This window comes from Miscanthus floridulus, chromosome 10 (genome assembly GCF_019320115.1).
Source record: "Miscanthus floridulus cultivar M001 chromosome 10, ASM1932011v1, whole genome shotgun sequence".
In the NCBI taxonomy this organism is placed as follows: Eukaryota; Viridiplantae; Streptophyta; class Magnoliopsida; order Poales; family Poaceae; genus Miscanthus; species Miscanthus floridulus.
Genome location: NC_089589.1, coordinates 62949456 through 62967315, shown reverse-complemented (window position 1 = coordinate 62967315; position 17860 = coordinate 62949456). Strand labels below are relative to the sequence as shown.

At 44.9% G+C, this 17860-nt stretch overlaps 2 protein-coding genes across 2 annotated transcripts; both read left to right on the top strand.

The window, feature by feature from the left end:
- Positions 1–6670: 6670 nt before the first annotated feature.
- Positions 6671–8229, top strand: LOC136484779 (aspartic proteinase nepenthesin-1-like). Its single transcript, XM_066481733.1, has one exon. The coding sequence runs from the start codon at positions 6735–6737 to the stop codon at positions 7953–7955; it is 1221 nt and encodes a 406-aa protein (XP_066337830.1). The 5' UTR covers positions 6671–6734; the 3' UTR covers positions 7956–8229.
- Positions 8230–12492: 4263 nt separating this feature from the next.
- LOC136488757 (aspartic proteinase nepenthesin-1-like) lies at positions 12493–12900 on the top strand. Its single transcript, XM_066485583.1, has one exon. It carries the CDS (start codon positions 12493–12495, stop codon positions 12898–12900), a length of 408 nt encoding a protein of 135 aa, XP_066341680.1.
- Positions 12901–17860: the final 4960 nt, after the last annotated feature.

Here is a 17860-nt window from a genome sequence, read left to right as displayed (position 1 = left end):
TACCCATCACGGCAACAGTTCCTGGCTTGGCTGGGCCCAGCGTGTGTCGTTACAATCCATGTCATATGGTGCCGTTGTCCAAACGCGGATGATAAGTTTAATTCAAACTTACGACTAGCGCTCTGTTAGCTCGTTGGTTTCAACTAGTCCAAACTAGCCAGCCAATAGTGTTTTTCTCTCACAATAAACCAGCACCAACCAGCCCAAACCAGCCCAGAAACTAACCAGCGAACAGGCCGTAGGACTCGATGGAGGTATGCTATTACAACTTCTAATTATATTAAGATTTAAGTATAAATTCTTATGTTATCAGGAATACAACTTTTAACTATATAAATAAGTAGCTTGTTTGCTTGTTGATTTCAGCCAGGTCTTATCAGCCAGCCAACAGTGTTTTCCTCTCACAACAAAACAGCACCAGCCGGACTTATCAGCCCAGAAACTAACCAGCAAACAGGCCGCTTCTTTGTTTAAAGCAAGAATCTACCGTTCTGATAGATTAAGTAAGGCTGTGAGAGATCAACAATCATTTATACTATTTTAGAGTTGTGTTTATATATAGAACTTCCGGTTGACTTTATCAAAATACTAATCTCTTGTTGTGGTTTCTTCAGCATCGTCATTTAGGATTTTCTATATACTCATCTTTGTATTTCTTGATACGGTGCAAACTTATTTCATACTTGCAATGTACTTTCAAAGATTTGAGGACTATTGTGTATAATTAGGGGTATCAAATTATGACAAGTGCAATCAGAGTCAAGGTCAGATTGATTTAATTTTGTAAGAAGGTTGACAGGGCAAGTAAGCACGAAATTAAATGATGTCAGGGATGTGAAATCAAGCATAGAAGTTTGACGGTAAATTTTTTTTAATGTGGTTGTGTCCCATAATAGATGTGCATATCCAACAAGAATTGAATGAAGTTGTTGAGGGCACCAAACTAAAGCAGACAACTGATGAAGAATGAAAGAGAATGGAGTAGGAGGTTGTCTATAAAATTTGACTATGTCTCTCCAACGAGGTGATGTACTTATTAATCAAGGATAATTCACCAAAGCTGGTGACGACACTAACTCATATATACCAATGTATGTACATGAGATGTTTTGAACTTAAGTAATCATATGAAATGATGATGTTTAAGTGACTTTACAAAAGCTTTCTTGGTAGTACAACATATGTGACATAATAAACAATTATCAAAAGCTCAAACATCTCTAATTAAACCTCTAACCAACTTTTAGTAAAGTTTTGTCCACAAGTTGTTAAAACAAATGTTGGATGAATAATAATCATGCCAGGATCAAAGAGTGGAATTAACTCTATTGAATACTGATTTCATGTCAAGGAACAGTACATTTTGGGGGGGGGGTAATTATAGGGGTTGGAGCCTTCGTTAATCCTAGCACAATCTCCATTCTACCCCAGGACAATTGCTACGAGTATTAAAAGCTTTCTTTACATTCAAGGGTAATTTAGACATTGTACAACTAACAGTGTTCTCCTATCTCTTCTTCCTAACTTTGTGAAGGGTGTCTTTGGAACGGGTCTTTGCAATCTCAAGACAAGTCAACTTCGATCTGCCCACGTTCATCTTCGCTTCAACGTAAAGTGGACGACTGACTATCTTCGTATCTTATTCTTTGGCTTCACCTCTTCTCGGAGTGGATTGAATATATTCGGGCATCAGCCTTCAACTTTGCTTATTTGTCCACTAGGCTTCTCGTTGTATGCTTTCGAAGGTTCCACAAATGCTAATTGATACGAATACGTTCCTATTTGACAAGTACAACTCAAAAAATGAAGGCAACTCATTAGCAAAAGATTGTCAGTTAGCTTGAGGGAATGTGTTGTCCGAGGTTAAATCCCCAACAATAAAATCCTAAAAAATGGTTAAAACTTGGGTTTCAACTTGATTGATTAATGAACTTTACAGAGCTGAGTAGTTAACAATTTTGTCAAACACTTAAGCAAACTTGAGAAAAAATGTACAAGTTACATACTTTAACATGGGATAGAGCCATGTCTAGAAAGCCCAAAGTTTAGAAATAGTAAAACTCAACTTTAAATTAAAATTTAACTTTAATTAAACTAAAAAATCCTAACTAATATAGAAAATAATTTTATTGGTGCTTTTACCAACCGCTAGAGTGAAAGGCCAATAAAAATCAGCAAACTTTACTAACATCATCTAAGAACCACCACTGTGTAAATATTTAGACAACCAGTTTTCTTAAGGAAACCACCATTGTAAAAGATTTTTCAGAAATTGCAAATCGGACTAAAAAAGGGCAAAAACTTTCGGAAAAGTTTTCTAGTATGTCCACTCGCTATGCAAGGTTTTGGGAAAAGTTTACAAAGGTTTGGATTTTTGGCTCTAGGATTTTTAGGTTTGTTATAGTAGCAGTTTTGGGGCCCTCTCATGATCGTCATAGGGTAGTTGCGACTTGTTAACACACATCTTGTTCACAATGGATTGAAACATCAAATCAATTGACTCTCCAGAAAGCTGTGCAAATTTCGTACTCTCGACGGTGTGTCTCAAGGAGTCTGGTTTTGACATGGGATGCGCCCTCGTGATACCTCTGTAGGGTAGACCAGATCTCATGAGCCGTCTTAAGATTTGAAACAGGGTCGCACTTAGGCAAAGAGAGACTCATGAAATAACATTTCAGGCCTTATTGTTGGCCTCATGTTGATCAATTTGGAGCTGATCAACCCGACACGCCAAGACCAGCTAGTCCTGAGTCAAGCAAATCTCACAAACTTTCAAATTGATGCTCTACAAGTAAGCAGAATCCAAACTTTCTTGTACGGGTAGTTAGTCCTATCCAAGAAGGGAGCTTTACTACTTTCACGCTCAATGTCACCCAGGGGCGGATTTGGGCCTAGGGCTAGTAGGGCCATGGCCCCAGGCGTGGCCCAAAGAGCCCCTTATAATATATGTATTCTTTTGGCCTGGCCCTAAGCGTTGAGCCATTCCCATCCGGCCCAGCAAGCAATCAAAGAGGAGATATGAGAGAGGAGCACAAGGACAGGAAAAGGAGCATCACGAGGGAAGCATGACTACGCGTCGGCGTGTCCGCTCGACTCCCTCAGCCGACCGCCCTTGCTACAAACTCTAGGTCTGCCGCCACCACGCCGGTCACCGCCCTCTCACCGGTCGCCACCGTCTCGCCGTCCTCCCATGGTGGTGCAGCCTGCTTCTGCCACCTGAGCCTCACCGGCTGGCCGCACCTCAGCCTAAGTCGAGTGGGAGGTGATTGGTTGAATCATAGGATGATTCGTTATATTGAACGAGATATCTTTGCAACCATCAATGTTGAAGATATTCTATACCATTTCCAAGAATTGAAGTTTCGAGTCAAAAAATTATCTCCATTATCTCAAACTAGAGCAAGTGGTATGTTGAATTGATACATTGCATATTTCCATTCCTAATTTCCTAGTAATTCCTAGTTTCCTACCATTTTTATTATATATTCAAGCATGGAATTGATAACATCTAAATCTATGCATTTATGAGTTAGTTTTGTTATCTATCGGTATTAGATTCGGTGCGGGCGGTATTTTTGGCCCGGTGTGGGCGGTATTACTGTATACATGCTTTGATAGTGGCCCTAGGTGTCGAAATTGACATGCTCCACCACTGATGTCACCTACGCAGACTAGGAACCAGTTAATGTAGATTGATCCTTAACCTGCTCTGATACCAGTTGAAAGACAGAGAAAGACGACCAAACGAGTGGGGGGGGGGATGGGAGCCAATCAAAATTTCTTCCAAAATGGCACTGTCCCAATCAATCCTCCAAAGATCCAAAATTCACACGAGTGGTGCCCTCGAGGCAATAGGTGGTTGGATGTTCTTGGTGAGGTAACCATGAGCAACACCGAAACCCTTCGAAACACAAAAGACAAGCTCTCAACTTCAACCACAATGAAGCAAGAGCCCAAATCAAAATCACCTAAACAAATTGGAGTTTTGATGACTTTCACTAGCACAGAAAAACTTATGCGAGGCATTTAAGATTGGGCCTCGGAGGCGGGCAGGAATTTCAACTGCCTCGATTAATGCCTAGGATTAACCGAGGCAATCGTTTTTATTAATCGAGGTGGTCACAATTAACCGCCTCGTAAAATCAATTTACGGAGGCGGTTCCTAAAATCTAATAACGGAGGCGGGCCTTATAAGTGGTCCGCCTTAAAAAATGCCTCCATTTTCGAAGGCAGGCCTCCTATATGGCCTTCCTCAGGAAAAAAAGGCTGAGGCCCAACACAGGCCCAGGCAAGGCCCGATAGGCGCGTCCAAATATAGATACATCACTTAGGGTTTTGTTTCCTCACCTCCCTCTGTCCGATTCCATCCTCTCCTGATATACCGCGCGCGGGGCTCCTCTCCTTCTTTGCACAGGTCTCCATCTCCCCTACCCGAGAGCGCTCCCTCCCTCTCAGTCTCCCCTCCATGAGCGCTCCCCCTCCCTCTCCATCACCCTCTCCTTCTCCCCTTCCCGAGAGGCACCACCACCCTCCTTCTCCTCTCCCCTAGCGGCGCGGCCTTGTAGGGCGTAGGCGTCCTAGTGACGCGTGTCCTAGTGGTGGAGGTATGCTCTGGCAGTGCTCTGGTGGTGGATCTGGCACGCCTCGGCGAGGAGCAGCCCGGATCCAGCAGGCGCGTGCGAGGTGGTGGTGCTCCTCCACTAGTGTTGGGCGAGCGATGCGGCGTTCCTCCTCCACCTCAGCTCTACGTTAGCTCCATCGCACCCTCTCTCCTCTCTCCCTCCAGCGGCACGTGCTGAGCAGGCAGCCGGATCTAGCGAGCAGCAGCCGAATCCAGCAAGCGGTGGCCGGATCCAGCGAGCTGACGTGACCGTGGTGCAGATCCGGTGAGCGGAGCGGCGGCACGTGGACGGGCTCAGTGGGCCTGTGGATGGGCTCGGTGGGCTTGTCCACGGGCTTTCTTATTATTTTTTTGTTTTTTATTTGATTAACCAATGTGGGCGGCCAACCGCCTCCGTTAAGGCACGATTAACCATGACCTTTCGGCGGAGGTGGTTGGCAAAACCGCCTCGGTTAAGGCTTTTTGCCCGCCTCGGTAAAGATATGTGCAGTAGTGTTTGGAAAGCTTCTTGGGCAACTCAGGAACCCGATGGAAGAAGTGGATTGAAAAACAGACAACCGGAGCACCTGGAAAAACCATAAAAAAATCAAGTTTTCAGCCTAGAGTGTGGAGGTTCAGCACTTTGTGCGTTCGTAGGTCGGTGCGGAGGTTCCGCACTGATGGTTTCTAGCAGCCCGAACGAAAGTCGAAAAAGGCAAAACTTGACCAAGCTGACTCCGATTGAGCTGAAAGTTTGTACACGCCTTCTCCAGGGCGCTAGAAAGGTGTCCACAAAATTTGAGCTCCAAAAGATCAAAGCTTGAACACTAGCCCAAAAAACTTGCTCTCAAACTAGGGTGCTTTGTCAAATTTTCTTCCAAGTGGTGGATCTATGTGCTCTTGAGAAATATGCCCAAACCACGTGGCATAGATGTTCCATAGAGGTCCTATCACAAATCCATCCACTCAAAACATTGCCAAAAGCGTAGGAACTCAAAATCCATCAAAGCAGAGAAGAGAAGGGGTAGGGAAAGGGAAAACCAAATCGATTTCAACACAAGAACTTACCACGAATTTCATATGAAAGATTGCTTGATTTCACACTTAAGGCCAGGCCCTTTGCTAAGTTATACAGATGAAGGTTTACACAGACACAGGGACTCAGGCTCTCACCTGCGGATCTCTCTCAAGACTCTAGACTAGAAAGCTGAAAACTAAAGACTAGAAAACCTAAAGTTGGAGGGGCTAGTTTAACCCTATGGGCAAAATGGTCTAACTTGAGATCCAATCATCCGACGGCCACGGGCTCTTCATGACTTTGATTCGCCTCGGCGCAAGCTTCGCGATGACACCACATGCCTCCTCCCATTCCTTCCAAAATTCCAACCGGGTTTAGAGGCCTAAACCCAAAAAAACTATCCGCCGATGGTTTTGAGGTGTAATCCACCGAATTGCCTAGAGAAGCGTATCCGCTACGCCTCCTCCATGATCTTAACTTGATCAACACAAATAATACTCCTCAACAAATATTCTTACTCGTCGATGTCGACAAGTGTCGGCCACCCACGTTAGTCTTTCGGTCATCTTAGTCCCTTGGTCCAAGCCTCACGTCCGTCCTTCACCATTCCCAGTCTATCGGCACGGCATGTCTCAACTCGACCTTCTCCATGTCCGTCGACCGTCTTTGTGCTCCACACCAACACAGCCAAAAGACATGTGGCGCACGCACTCACACAATGGTTAGTCTCCAAACTCAATTAAAGCCTTGATCATCTCTCCTAACAATCACTCATCACAACTGGACACACAAAGGCAAATATCAACCTTGTATTTACAGCAACTCTGCCCGGACATTAACCCAAATAAGCCATATCTGCCACACAAATACATTCTGGTCACAGAAATTTAAAATCGAACATCTAGAATCTAGATGCATGGTCACGCATCCATCCATACGGCCCCTATATCTCATTATCAAAATGCCGTGGGTAACACGCTTGGCGTACGATATATATATTTTTTTTTTTGTAAAGCACAATTGCGCACAATAGGCGTCGTGGACCTCTTGTATCTGTATATATTACTCGTGCCCAGACCGCATTACAGCATGTAACAAATCCTTCAAAGTCAAGAAATGGCGGCAAGGTCATCCATGCTCGTTGTTGTGATCACCTTCCTCCTCGCCGCTCCTCCGGCCTTCTCGGAACACGGACGCTTCCGTGCCACCATGACCCGTACCGAGCCGGCCACCAACTTAACGCGGGCCGCACACAAGTCCCACAAGCGGCTGTCCATGCTCGCCGCCCGGCTTGACGCTGCCTCAGGGACTGCGCAGACCCCGCTCCAGCTTGACAGCGGCGGCGGTGCGTACGACATGACCTTCTCCATCGGCACGCCACCGCAGCAGCTGTCGGCCCTCGCGGACACCGGCAGCGACCTCATCTGGGCCAAGTGCGGCGCGTGCACGCGGTGCGTACCGCAGGGCTCCCCTTCCTACTACCCAAACAAGTCGTCGTCTTTCTCCAAGCTGCCGTGCTCCAGCGGCCTCTGCAGCGACCTTACATCCCAGTGCAGCGCCGGTGGCGCCGAGTGCGACTACAAGTACTCCTACGGCCTTGCCAGTGATCCGCACCACTACACACAAGGCTACCTGGGGAGCGAGACCTTCACGCTCGGCAGCGACGCCGTGCCGGGCATCGGCTTCGGCTGCACTACCATGTCGGAGGGCGGGTACGGCTCCGGCTCGGGCCTCGTCGGCCTCGGCAGCGGGCCGTTGTCCCTCGTCTCGCAGCTCAACGTCGGCGCCTTCTCCTACTGCCTCACCAGCGACGCCGCCAAGACGAGCCCGCTCCTGTTCGGCTCCGGCGCCCTGACGGGCGCCGGTGTCCAGTCGACGCCGCTCCTGCAGACATCCACCTACTACAGCGTGAACCTGGAGAGCATCTCGATCGGCGCCGCGACGACGCCCGGGACCGGAAGCAGCGGCATCATCTTCGACTCGGGCACCACGGTGGCGTTCCTCGCAGAGCCGGCGTACACGCTGGCCAAGGCGGCGGTCCTGTCGCAGACGACGAACCTCACCATGGCCCCCGGCAGGGACGGGTACGAGGTCTGCTTCCAGACGTCCGGCGCCGTCGTCTTCCCGTCCATGGTGTTGCACTTCGATGGCGGCGACATGGATCTGCCGACGCAGAACTACTTCGGGGCGGTGGACGACACCGTCAGCTGCTGGATCGTGCAGAAGTCGCCGAGCCTGTCCATTGTCGGCAACATCATGCAAATGAACTTCCACATCCGGTACGATGTGGAGAAGTCGATGCTGTCCTTCCAGCCATACAACTGCGACAATTTATGAAGAATTGAGGAATACAACAACACTCGCCTCTCTCTGCTGGTCATTTCGTATACTCGTATTAGCTCATGTTGCATCACTGGATATACGTTTCCACGCAGGGCACGTACACGCATAATTAAAAAGTACTCCTAGAATAAATCAGCTGCTTAGTACAGATTGAAAAACATGGCTTGGTGATATCAGAATGACACAAAGATTATATTCTGTAGGTATGGATCTTATTTTATATATTTTCTGGAGAATAACATCATCATGATGTAATGGTTTCATAGAGTTGTTTGAAGCGTGAAACACAATAATAATAATAATAATAATACCGCTCCTCCCATGTCCTAGCCTAGACTCGATATATTTGGGCCCTGTTTAGGGCTCAGCGGTGTTTCAGGCTTTTGCTTTTATGGTGTCACAGCCATCATAATTCGGCCCAATTAAGTTGCTGGCTGACGTAGGGCAAAGTGATCAAGGGCAAATTGGGCTTAAATGTCACTTCATCCATTCCAAATTGTGAGTCGATAGTGTTGCTGGGTTAAGCCACTACACGGCAGTGACGTTTACATATCACTGTCGGTTTTTTTTATAAAAACTCGATAGTATTTTTGTCGGTCATTGGATCCATCTAACTATCGCATCAGTTATTCTTCAACGTTAAACCCACCACCATTGTTCTAGATCTAGATTGTAAAAGCAGCGTCCGAACGCTTTACAATGAAAGATGAGGTCCGTCCTACTGGGCGACTTAGTTGCAAGTAGTGGCTGATCGAGCGGTGGGGCTGCATGGGGGGTGGGGGGATGGGGCTCAGCGGTGGTAGGGGGCTAGAGCCCCCCCCCCCCCCCCCCCCCCCGAAAAAAAAATTCTGCCATTGAAGCACCGAGAGGAGGGGCTTAGATGCGTCTGAAGGTAAAAGACGAGCAAAGGGCATAACTGCAGCCCTGCTAACACCATGGGCTTAAATTAGATAGATATTGGGCTCCAAAATCACTGCAAGAGATATGACTATAGCCCTGCTAACACCGCTATGGCACGCCGGTCAAACTGACATCGACTGTAATCCTACTAGGAACTCTCATTGTAAACCGACGAGGACTCTGGCCTCCTGACTATATAAAGGAGGGCAGAGTTCCTGGAGAAGGGAGTTAGAGACAACACTTTACAATCAATCCAACGCAAAGGCTAACGCCGACTGGACGTAGGGCTATTATTCGATCACGGTCGAGGGCCCGAACCAGGATAAATCGACTATCTCTTGCATTTACCGTCAAGTTCTACATACGCCGAAGCCCAAACAAACTGCCCCAGGTACCCCCGTGGCAGGCTATCGGTGGTGAAACATCGACAACATCCAAGAGTTCCTGTACTCCATCTTTTACAACAACAACAAAACAAACATTAAAGGACTACTTATTCAGATATATATAAAAATGAATCAAAGTAATAATTACTTGAGAATAATTGTATATACTTCAAATATATATGAATATAAATCTAATATAATTACATGAAGCATACAAACACACCATGGTAGAGGAAAATTAATTAATGGCCCAATTATCCGTAAATAATTAAAATACTTATTTATTGATTACAATAAACAATTTCAAAGACTACAATTAGCAACAATTATACTTTACCTAATATCTTTCATACAAACCCTAGTCCAATTTTATCAAAAATAAATTTACAAAAACGAAATTAATAAAAACACCAAACCCTAGATCTAGATCCACATGCACATGAAACATCCATAAAACTAACTAATTGTTCACTAAAATCAAGAAACAAGCTATCCCAGTGTATGCGATGATGGTGTTTAAAATTCCTAATAAAATTTGCAAAGGAATAAGCAATGCCATGTCGCGATACTGGTGGGGTGATGACAATGATAAAAACAGGATGCATTGACAAGAATGGTGGAAAATGTGCATGCCTAAAGGCTCGGGAGGAATGGGGTTCTGAGATATTCAATCTTTCAACTTGACAATGTTGGCTAAACAAGTGTGGAGACTGTTGAGAGAGCCTGATTCATTGTGTGCTAGGGTACTAAGATCTCGTTACTATCCGGATGGAAAGTTACTAAATGCAAAGATGAAAAGTGGTAGCTCTTATACTTGGCAGAGTGTCTTAGCGGGCCTTGACTGTTTTAAACTTGGATACATCTGGAGGGTTGGCGATGGTACACAGATCAACATCTGGAAAGATAATTGGATACCGGGCAGCCATGACATGAAAGTTCAGACACGAAGAGGGAATAACATAGTAACCTCAGTAGATGAGCTTATCAACCCAATGACTGCATCTTGGGATGAGGATCTGGTACGTGCTATACTTGAGAATGATGCAAATCGTATATTACAGATCCCCATTACGACAGGAAGAGATGACTGTGTTGCCTGGCATTATAACAGAAATGGCCTGTTCTCTGTGAGATCAGCATATCATTGTCAATGGAAGAAGAAATTTGGAGCTCGTTGTGCAGCTATGCAAGGTAGTGGCACTAGTAATCGCTAGGTCTAGAAAAAGCTTTGGAAACTCCAAGTGCCGGGGAAAGTTAAAATTTTTGGCTAGAAAGCTCTCCGAGGTTTCATGTCGTGCAATGCTATCTTGGCAAACAGGCACGTCATACCTGACGGTGGGTGCCCGGTGTGTCGCAATGGTGCAGAAGATATAAAACATCTGATGTTCACGTGTGATCGAGCCAGAACAGTTTGGAGGTCGATTGGCATCTGGGAGAAAATCAGAACGTTTATACAATCTGACCGATCAGGTTCTATTTTGATTGAAAATATTATTAACAGAGGTGAGCAGATTCATAGCCTGGAAGTGGGACTCGCTGAGCTTATTCTGACTGGAGGATGGTATCTGTGGTGGGAAAGACGGCAGCTAACGCATGGTGAGGCGGTTCAGCCTCCAGCAAGATCAGGCCTAGCTGTTGTTTCATTAACAAAGAATTATAAGCTAGCTATGAAGAAAGGCATTAAGCTACGAGAAGGATAGAAGAAGCCTAGTGAAGGGTATATTATGCTGAATATTGATGCTTCTTTTGACGAGGACAGGGGATGTGGTAGTACAGGTGCAATTATCAGAGATAGCTCTGGAGGGATGATTGCAGCTTCAAATACGTTTATCCCATATCTAGTTGATGCACCAATAGCTGAAGCTTTTGCTCTAAAGGAGGGACTAATGTTAGCTCAACATATTGGGGGTAATAAGCTGATTGTTCTAACTGATTGTATGGAGGTCGTTGAGATTATGGAGAATGCGGGATTCACTGCGAATTCAGCTGTTGCAGTTTACGATGAATGTAATATAGTTTGGAGTGGATTCCAGGAGATCTCCATTGAGCACTTGAGTAGGGAAGCAAATCAAGTGGCGCATGAGCTAGCTAGACAAGCTATGATTTCTAAAGTAAATTGTATTTGGGACGATGACCCCCCTGGTTTTATTGTTCACCTCCTATCAAACGATGTAACTATATTTGATCAATAAAGCCTGCCCAAGGGCTTTTATAAAAAAAAAGAAACATGGACCAAATAAGGGTATGATCTTGTTCCCCTCCCTAATTTACCCTAGTACATTTAAAACTTGGGTCTAATTTGCTTCATTAGTAGCTCAAGCACCATAGAAGAGAGAGAAAAACAAAACTCTAATTACTCACTAACCAACCATTAAAACTTAAAAAAAGTGTGGAATAACATTTTCTTACCTTCTAGAACCTCTGCACCAAAGAATTTGAGACAAAAACCTTCCTCCCTTAATAGAGCAATTTTTGGGAGGTGCCTAAGGCCTCCTCACCTTTTTTTTCACGGGTTGGAGTGAGTGACCCGAGGAGAAAGAAGGTGCTCCAGCTGTTTTATATGTGGGTCATTTGTAGGGGCGGCTGGTGATTGAGCCGCCCCTACAAATCAGAGCTATGTATACGGGGGCATTTGTAGGGGCGGCTCAATCACCAGTCGCCCCTACAAATAGCAACTCCAGGGGCGGTTAGTGATTGAGCTGCCCCTACAAATCATACCCCATTTGTAGGGGTGGCTTATATCACCAGCCGCCCCTGCTATTCCATTTGTACGAGCGGCTGGTATCTAGGCACCCAAACATGCAACTGTAGGGGCGGCTCCATTACCAGCCGCCCCTAAAAAAATCGAACTGTTGCTAAAAATCGTTTTTTACGTAGTGTCTGTGTCCGGTTTTCCAAATGCCGTGGATAAAACGCTGCGCGTGGTCTTTTTGTGTAAAGGTAAATCACGTACGACTGTACGCACTTGGCATTGTGGACTCCTGAATCTATATATTCATACTCGTACCTAGCCATCATTGTCGTCATCATCGGAGCAGGTAGAAATCCTTTGATGTCAAAAATCCCTATTAAAATTGTGAAATTCTTCTAGTATTTTTAAGTAGTAATAAAACACTATCACTAGTCATATCACAAGAAAATCTTACTAGGAGACATTTAGTAGGGAAAATTTGTACTACATTTTGAATGCCAAAACACTAAAAGAAACCTACGTCACTAGCAGAAATCTAAAATTCTGGTTGTGAATGACGACCACAAGATCCTCCGTCCTCGTTCTCGTGACGATCTGCTTCCTCCTCGCCGCTCCTCCGGCCTACTCCGAACGCTGTGGCTTCTTCCATGCCACCGTGACCCGCAACCAACCGGCCATCAACCTAACGTGGGCCGCGCACAAGTCTCGCCAACGGCTGTCCATCCTCGCCGCCCGGCTGCTTGACGCAGCAGCCTCAGGGTCAGGGAGCGCGCAGACGCCGCTGCAGATGGACAGCAGCGGCGGCGCATACGACGTGACCTTCTCCATGGGCACGCCGCCGCAGAAGCTGTCGGCCCTCGCCGACACCGGCAGCATCTGGGCCAAGTGCGGCGCGTGCAAGCCGTGCGTGCAGCAGGGCTCCCCTTCCTACTACCCAAACAAGTCGTCGTCTTTTTCCTGATAGCTATGATCAAATGACGACCCTGGTCTGCGCTCTTGGATTATACTAGCAGTTAGGTACAGTAATAAAAAAAGTAGGAACGCGTACCTTTTCGAATTTGGTCACTAACTGTTTACTCCCTAGGTCCAATGTTTTTAAGCGCAATTGGTTATTTTGACGTGGAGACCAGAGAGTTGACCCCATCATGTTGCAATCTGTCTACCCATCACGGCAACAGTTCCTGGCTTGGCTGGGCCCAGCGTGTGTCGTTACAATCCATGTCATATGGTGCCGTTGTCCAAACGCGGATGATAAGTTTAATTCAATCTTACGACTAGGACTCGATGGAGATATGCTATTACAACTTCTAATTATATTAAGATTTAAGTATAAATTCTTATGTTATCAGGAATACAACTTTTAACTATATAAATAAGGGGTGGAAATCATAGGCATCAACCAAGCCAGCACAAAGGGTTAAAGTCAAGGCCTGTAAAGAGTAATTAGAAGTGCCTAATAGGATTAGACTAGACAGATCTATTGCACTAGATTCTTTGTTTACAGCAAGAATCTATGGTTCCGATAGATTAAGTAAGGCTGTGAGAGATCAACAATCATTTATACTATTTTAGAGTTGTGTTTATATATAGAACTTCCGGTTGACTTTATCAAAATACTAATCTCTTGTTGTGGTTTCTTCAGCATCGTCATCTAGGATTTTCTATATACTCATCTTTGTATTTCTTGATGCCACTGGTAGAGAACATAGCTTTACTCCCGGTGGGGAACCCCCTCTAGTCCCGGTTCCCCACCCGGGAGCAAGCATCCGGGACTAAAGGGGGTCCTTTAGTCCCAGGCCAGGAACCGAGACTAAAGGAGGACCTTTAGTCCCGGTTCGTATTACCAACCGGACTAAAGGTGCCTCCTGACATGCCACGATGGCCGGCACCTTTAGTCCCGGTTGGTAATACGAACCGGGACTAAAGGTTTTTTTCCTTTTTTTCTTTTCTTTTAATTTTATTGTTTTCTTTTCAAAATAGGTTTTCGAAGTCGTATTGTACGCTGCTAATTATACATTTATACGCGCGTATAGTATGTTTCGGTTCAAGCACAATGAACGTATTAAATCACACAATTTAAACATAGAATATATATATATATATATATATATATATATATATGCATGCATGCATCATATATATATATTTACATGCATGCATGCATATGTGTATTTTACATTATATTATTTCATGTGCATATATTACAAAAAGATTGCATTACAGTTGTTGTGATATAACAAGTTTCCTCTCATCCTCTAGCTTGGCTTCCATGGCAGTGTTGGGTCGAAGTAGAACTCGCCCTTGGAATCGATGACCTGCTCATTAAAAAATCCAGCTATAGACTCTTGAATTGCTTTGATTTGGTCTTGCCGTATGACCTTTTTCTCCAACCATCGAGTCTACAGGTTTGAATTAAAGGAAAATAAATTAATATATGTACATATATATATATATATAAAGACATAGTAACACAATCAATAATAATAATTAAATAAATATATAGTGTATTTTTAACGTACTTTGAGTCTCTCTGTAGGAGTTCTTTGGGAGACCACATTGATAAACTTGCAAACATAGTAACCACAGTAGTTGTTCCCCTGTTCCTGCCTCAGATACCACTTTACGAGAAAAAGATTTGTTATCCAATCTGGTGATCCGGTGAAAGCTATATGTCTAATTAATAAAGATGATGCGATTTAGGGGACTTACTTTCAAAGGAATTACATTCAGTAGCGCTTTGTATTTTTCCATGTGTTGCTTCTCAATAAAGGTTTTCCAAACACTGCCCAATAAAAAATTTGCCACATCATCAGATATAGTTAATCATCATGTTTGTGTGTATATATAGTTGCTAGAGATACCGAAATTACCTCTGGATAATATCTATCATATCTTGGTAGTCTTGTTGTGGTTTTCTCATCGAGTCATAGATTATCAAGTGACTTTTCACCAGATCGATGTCCATCAATATCCAGTGATTGCTGCATGTGTTTATAGGATATAACGCATAACACTCATTAATTAACTAGAATCAACATATGAGCCATTAAGGATGATCGACATTATTAACACTCACTTGAAGTTGTAGGGAAAGAGTATATCCTTCTTGTGGCGTTGGTTCACTAAGAAGTTCATGAGGTTACTCTCTGACTCAGACTTCCAATTAGTCTTTGGAGTAACTGGGTCTTTGAATATTATATGGGGATCAACAAAACCAATTTCATTGCAGCCTTCCTTTCTGAGCTCTGTCATTGTAAATCTGCATATATATAGTACTTGTTAGGATAATTTATATGCATATACACACATATGATGAGTTTAATAATAGATCGAAAGAATTATTACTTACAGGCAATAGCAGCTAATGATAATTTTGTCCAGAGAGGTCAGGTGGCATAGTTGATGAAATTCTGCAAAGTCAACATACATAACATCATCGCCACGGAACCAATGTTCGTCTCTAATTCTGACACCAACGCAGAAGTCTCCACCGGTAGACGCCTGCATGTACCACTTGTTTAGCAGGTACATTTGCGTCCCAAGATTAGATAAGGCTTGAGGGTTGTATAGACTCTGGCCTAGTACAAATTTTTTCTTCCAAATATCAACCTCCGCCGCACTCTCAATGTTTCCATCACCAAACATCTGGTAAAGGTCGAGACCAGTCTCATCAATAAATTCACCAAGGTGATCCAAATCGACATCCGGAGGTATGTTTGCCTGATGCATTAATCCTAAATTCGAACCATATTCATTACCAACAACCAGCGGGGGGACTGATTGGTGCGCTTGTTGTCTGAGTTGGGCAACTCCTTTCCCTGCCCGCTTCTTTTTCTGTGCCGCCTCAATTGACTTGGTGAGAGTGCAGTCATAGTCCGATAATGTTGATTTGGACGGCTTACGAGATTCTCGCTGTTGTTGCTGGTAAGAAGCCACCCTTTTTCTTAGAATATCTGGAGCTATGAAGAAGTACGGTTTCTCCGGGTTTCTCCTTGCTTCTTGATTCTTTTTAAGTTTATCATAGAATCTAGACATATCTTTTTTATATGCATCAGTTCCTTCTTCCTTCTCTTCAGATATTATTTTGGGAATAGCCCTTGGTTTCACGGTGGCTTTCTTTGCAGGCGGGGACTGGTTCTTCATTTGCGGGGCTGGCCTCTTGCTAGGCTTCTTGGTAGGCGGGGGTGGGGGAGGCGTTGGAGACCTCCTTGGAGGTGTTGGCAGCGGCGTTGGAGACCTCCTTGGAGGTGGCGGCTGCGGTGTTGGAGACCTCCTTGGAGATGGTGTGGATGCAGCCTCGCCTTCCAACACAATGTCATCGTATAGAGCACTATGATGATCTAGCGATTGAACAATTGGATTTAGGTTGGGGGAGGATCTGCTACAAAAAAAGGAATGACATATTATTATGAACAGATTGTTAATTATTTAAGCCAATACAAATTAATGATGTAGTCTTTTCATCCGCACGTACCTATGCTGAGGTAGTTCAGGAGGAGGTGGAGCCGACATCCCTGGAATGATGATATAGCGCTTGCGCCATAGAATGAATGTCTTCTCCGCTTCTCCTAGAGTCTTCTCGCCATCACCTCCAGGAATGTCAAGAGGCAAATCACTAAAACCTTTTTCAGCTTTATCTACCGAGATGGTAGCATATCCTTCTTGGATTATATTCCCATGAATCCTTGGTGTCTTGGTTCGGTCGATAGGATTAACAAGACCAATAGCCACCTTGATTGTGGAATTCCCCTTCAGAATGTGCTCACACGTTGTACAAGGTTCAGTGACGTCATCCACAGGGAAGCGCAGTCCTGTGTCCCCTTGATTTGGAATCTCCGTGGAAGCGCAACTGCTTTTCAACTGAACAGATTGGCTAATGTTGATTCCTGGCTCTGATGCCTGCTTGCTTGCACTCACTGCTATTTGCACTTGCCTTCTGATTTCCTCCTGCATTCTCGCTTCAAGGTTTTTTTTCCGCTCCTGTGCTTCATGCACCGCTTCCTCCAACCTCTAGAGCCGCTGTGCCTCTTCTTCCTTCTTTCTCTGGCGGCTTCTGTAGGAAGGTCTGTCCTGAGGGAATCCATGCTCCCACGAGACACTTCCTTTGCCTCTAGTTCGGCCACCATGTTCAATAGTCCTGATGGCGTATGTCAGCTCATCCTTCTCTCTGTTGGGCCTGAACGCACCACTAGCAGTAGCTCTCTGAGCATAAAATAATCTTTCTGCTGCTTCTTGCAGTCTTGCGCCATAAACGCACTTCCCTGTCTCCTGGTCCAGTGTTCCCCTATGAGCGAAAAACCAATTCTTTGCACGTTCTCCCCACTCGAGTGATTCTGGTCTGATACCCTTGGCAAGAAGGTCTGCTTCCATTTTGTTCCACTTCTTAATGGCAGTCGGGTAGCCACCTGATCCCAAGTTATGGTGGTATGTCTTCTGTTGGGCATTACGTTGGATCTTTATCACCCGACTCACACCCTCTTCCGAAGTCTTGTACTGTACAAACTCATCCCAATAGGGCCTCTGCTTTGAGATCGGGCCTGGGACAGTAAAATCTGGTGCTATGTTCTTCTTGACATACGTCGTGTATAGGTGTTTCTTCCAAGTCTGAAACTGGGTAGCCATCTTCTTCATTGCCCAATCCCTAACTCGCTCCTTCAATTCATCACCATCTATTATATCATCATAACCATCTGTTTGGAGCGTGAAATGTACCAAGACATCTTTCCAAATTAACGTCTTGTCACGATCGGAGACAAAACTGATATGAGGAGCATTGGTCTTCTTCTTCCATTCGCGGGTATTGATCGGGAGTCGGTCCCGTACAAGGTAACCATAATGGTGCACAAATTTAATTTTATTCGCCCCCCCCCCCCCGGTTCTCCTGTATCCACATTGAACTCCGAGATGATGAAGCGGCCCTC

Bases quoted from the DNA above. Each gene is read 5' to 3' on its own strand.
- LOC136484779 (XM_066481733.1), top strand. From the start codon at position 6,735: ATGGCGGCAAGGTCATCCATGCTCGTTGTTGTGATCACCTTCCTCCTC.
- LOC136488757 (XM_066485583.1), top strand. From the start codon at position 12,493: ATGACGACCACAAGATCCTCCGTCCTCGTTCTCGTGACGATCTGCTTC.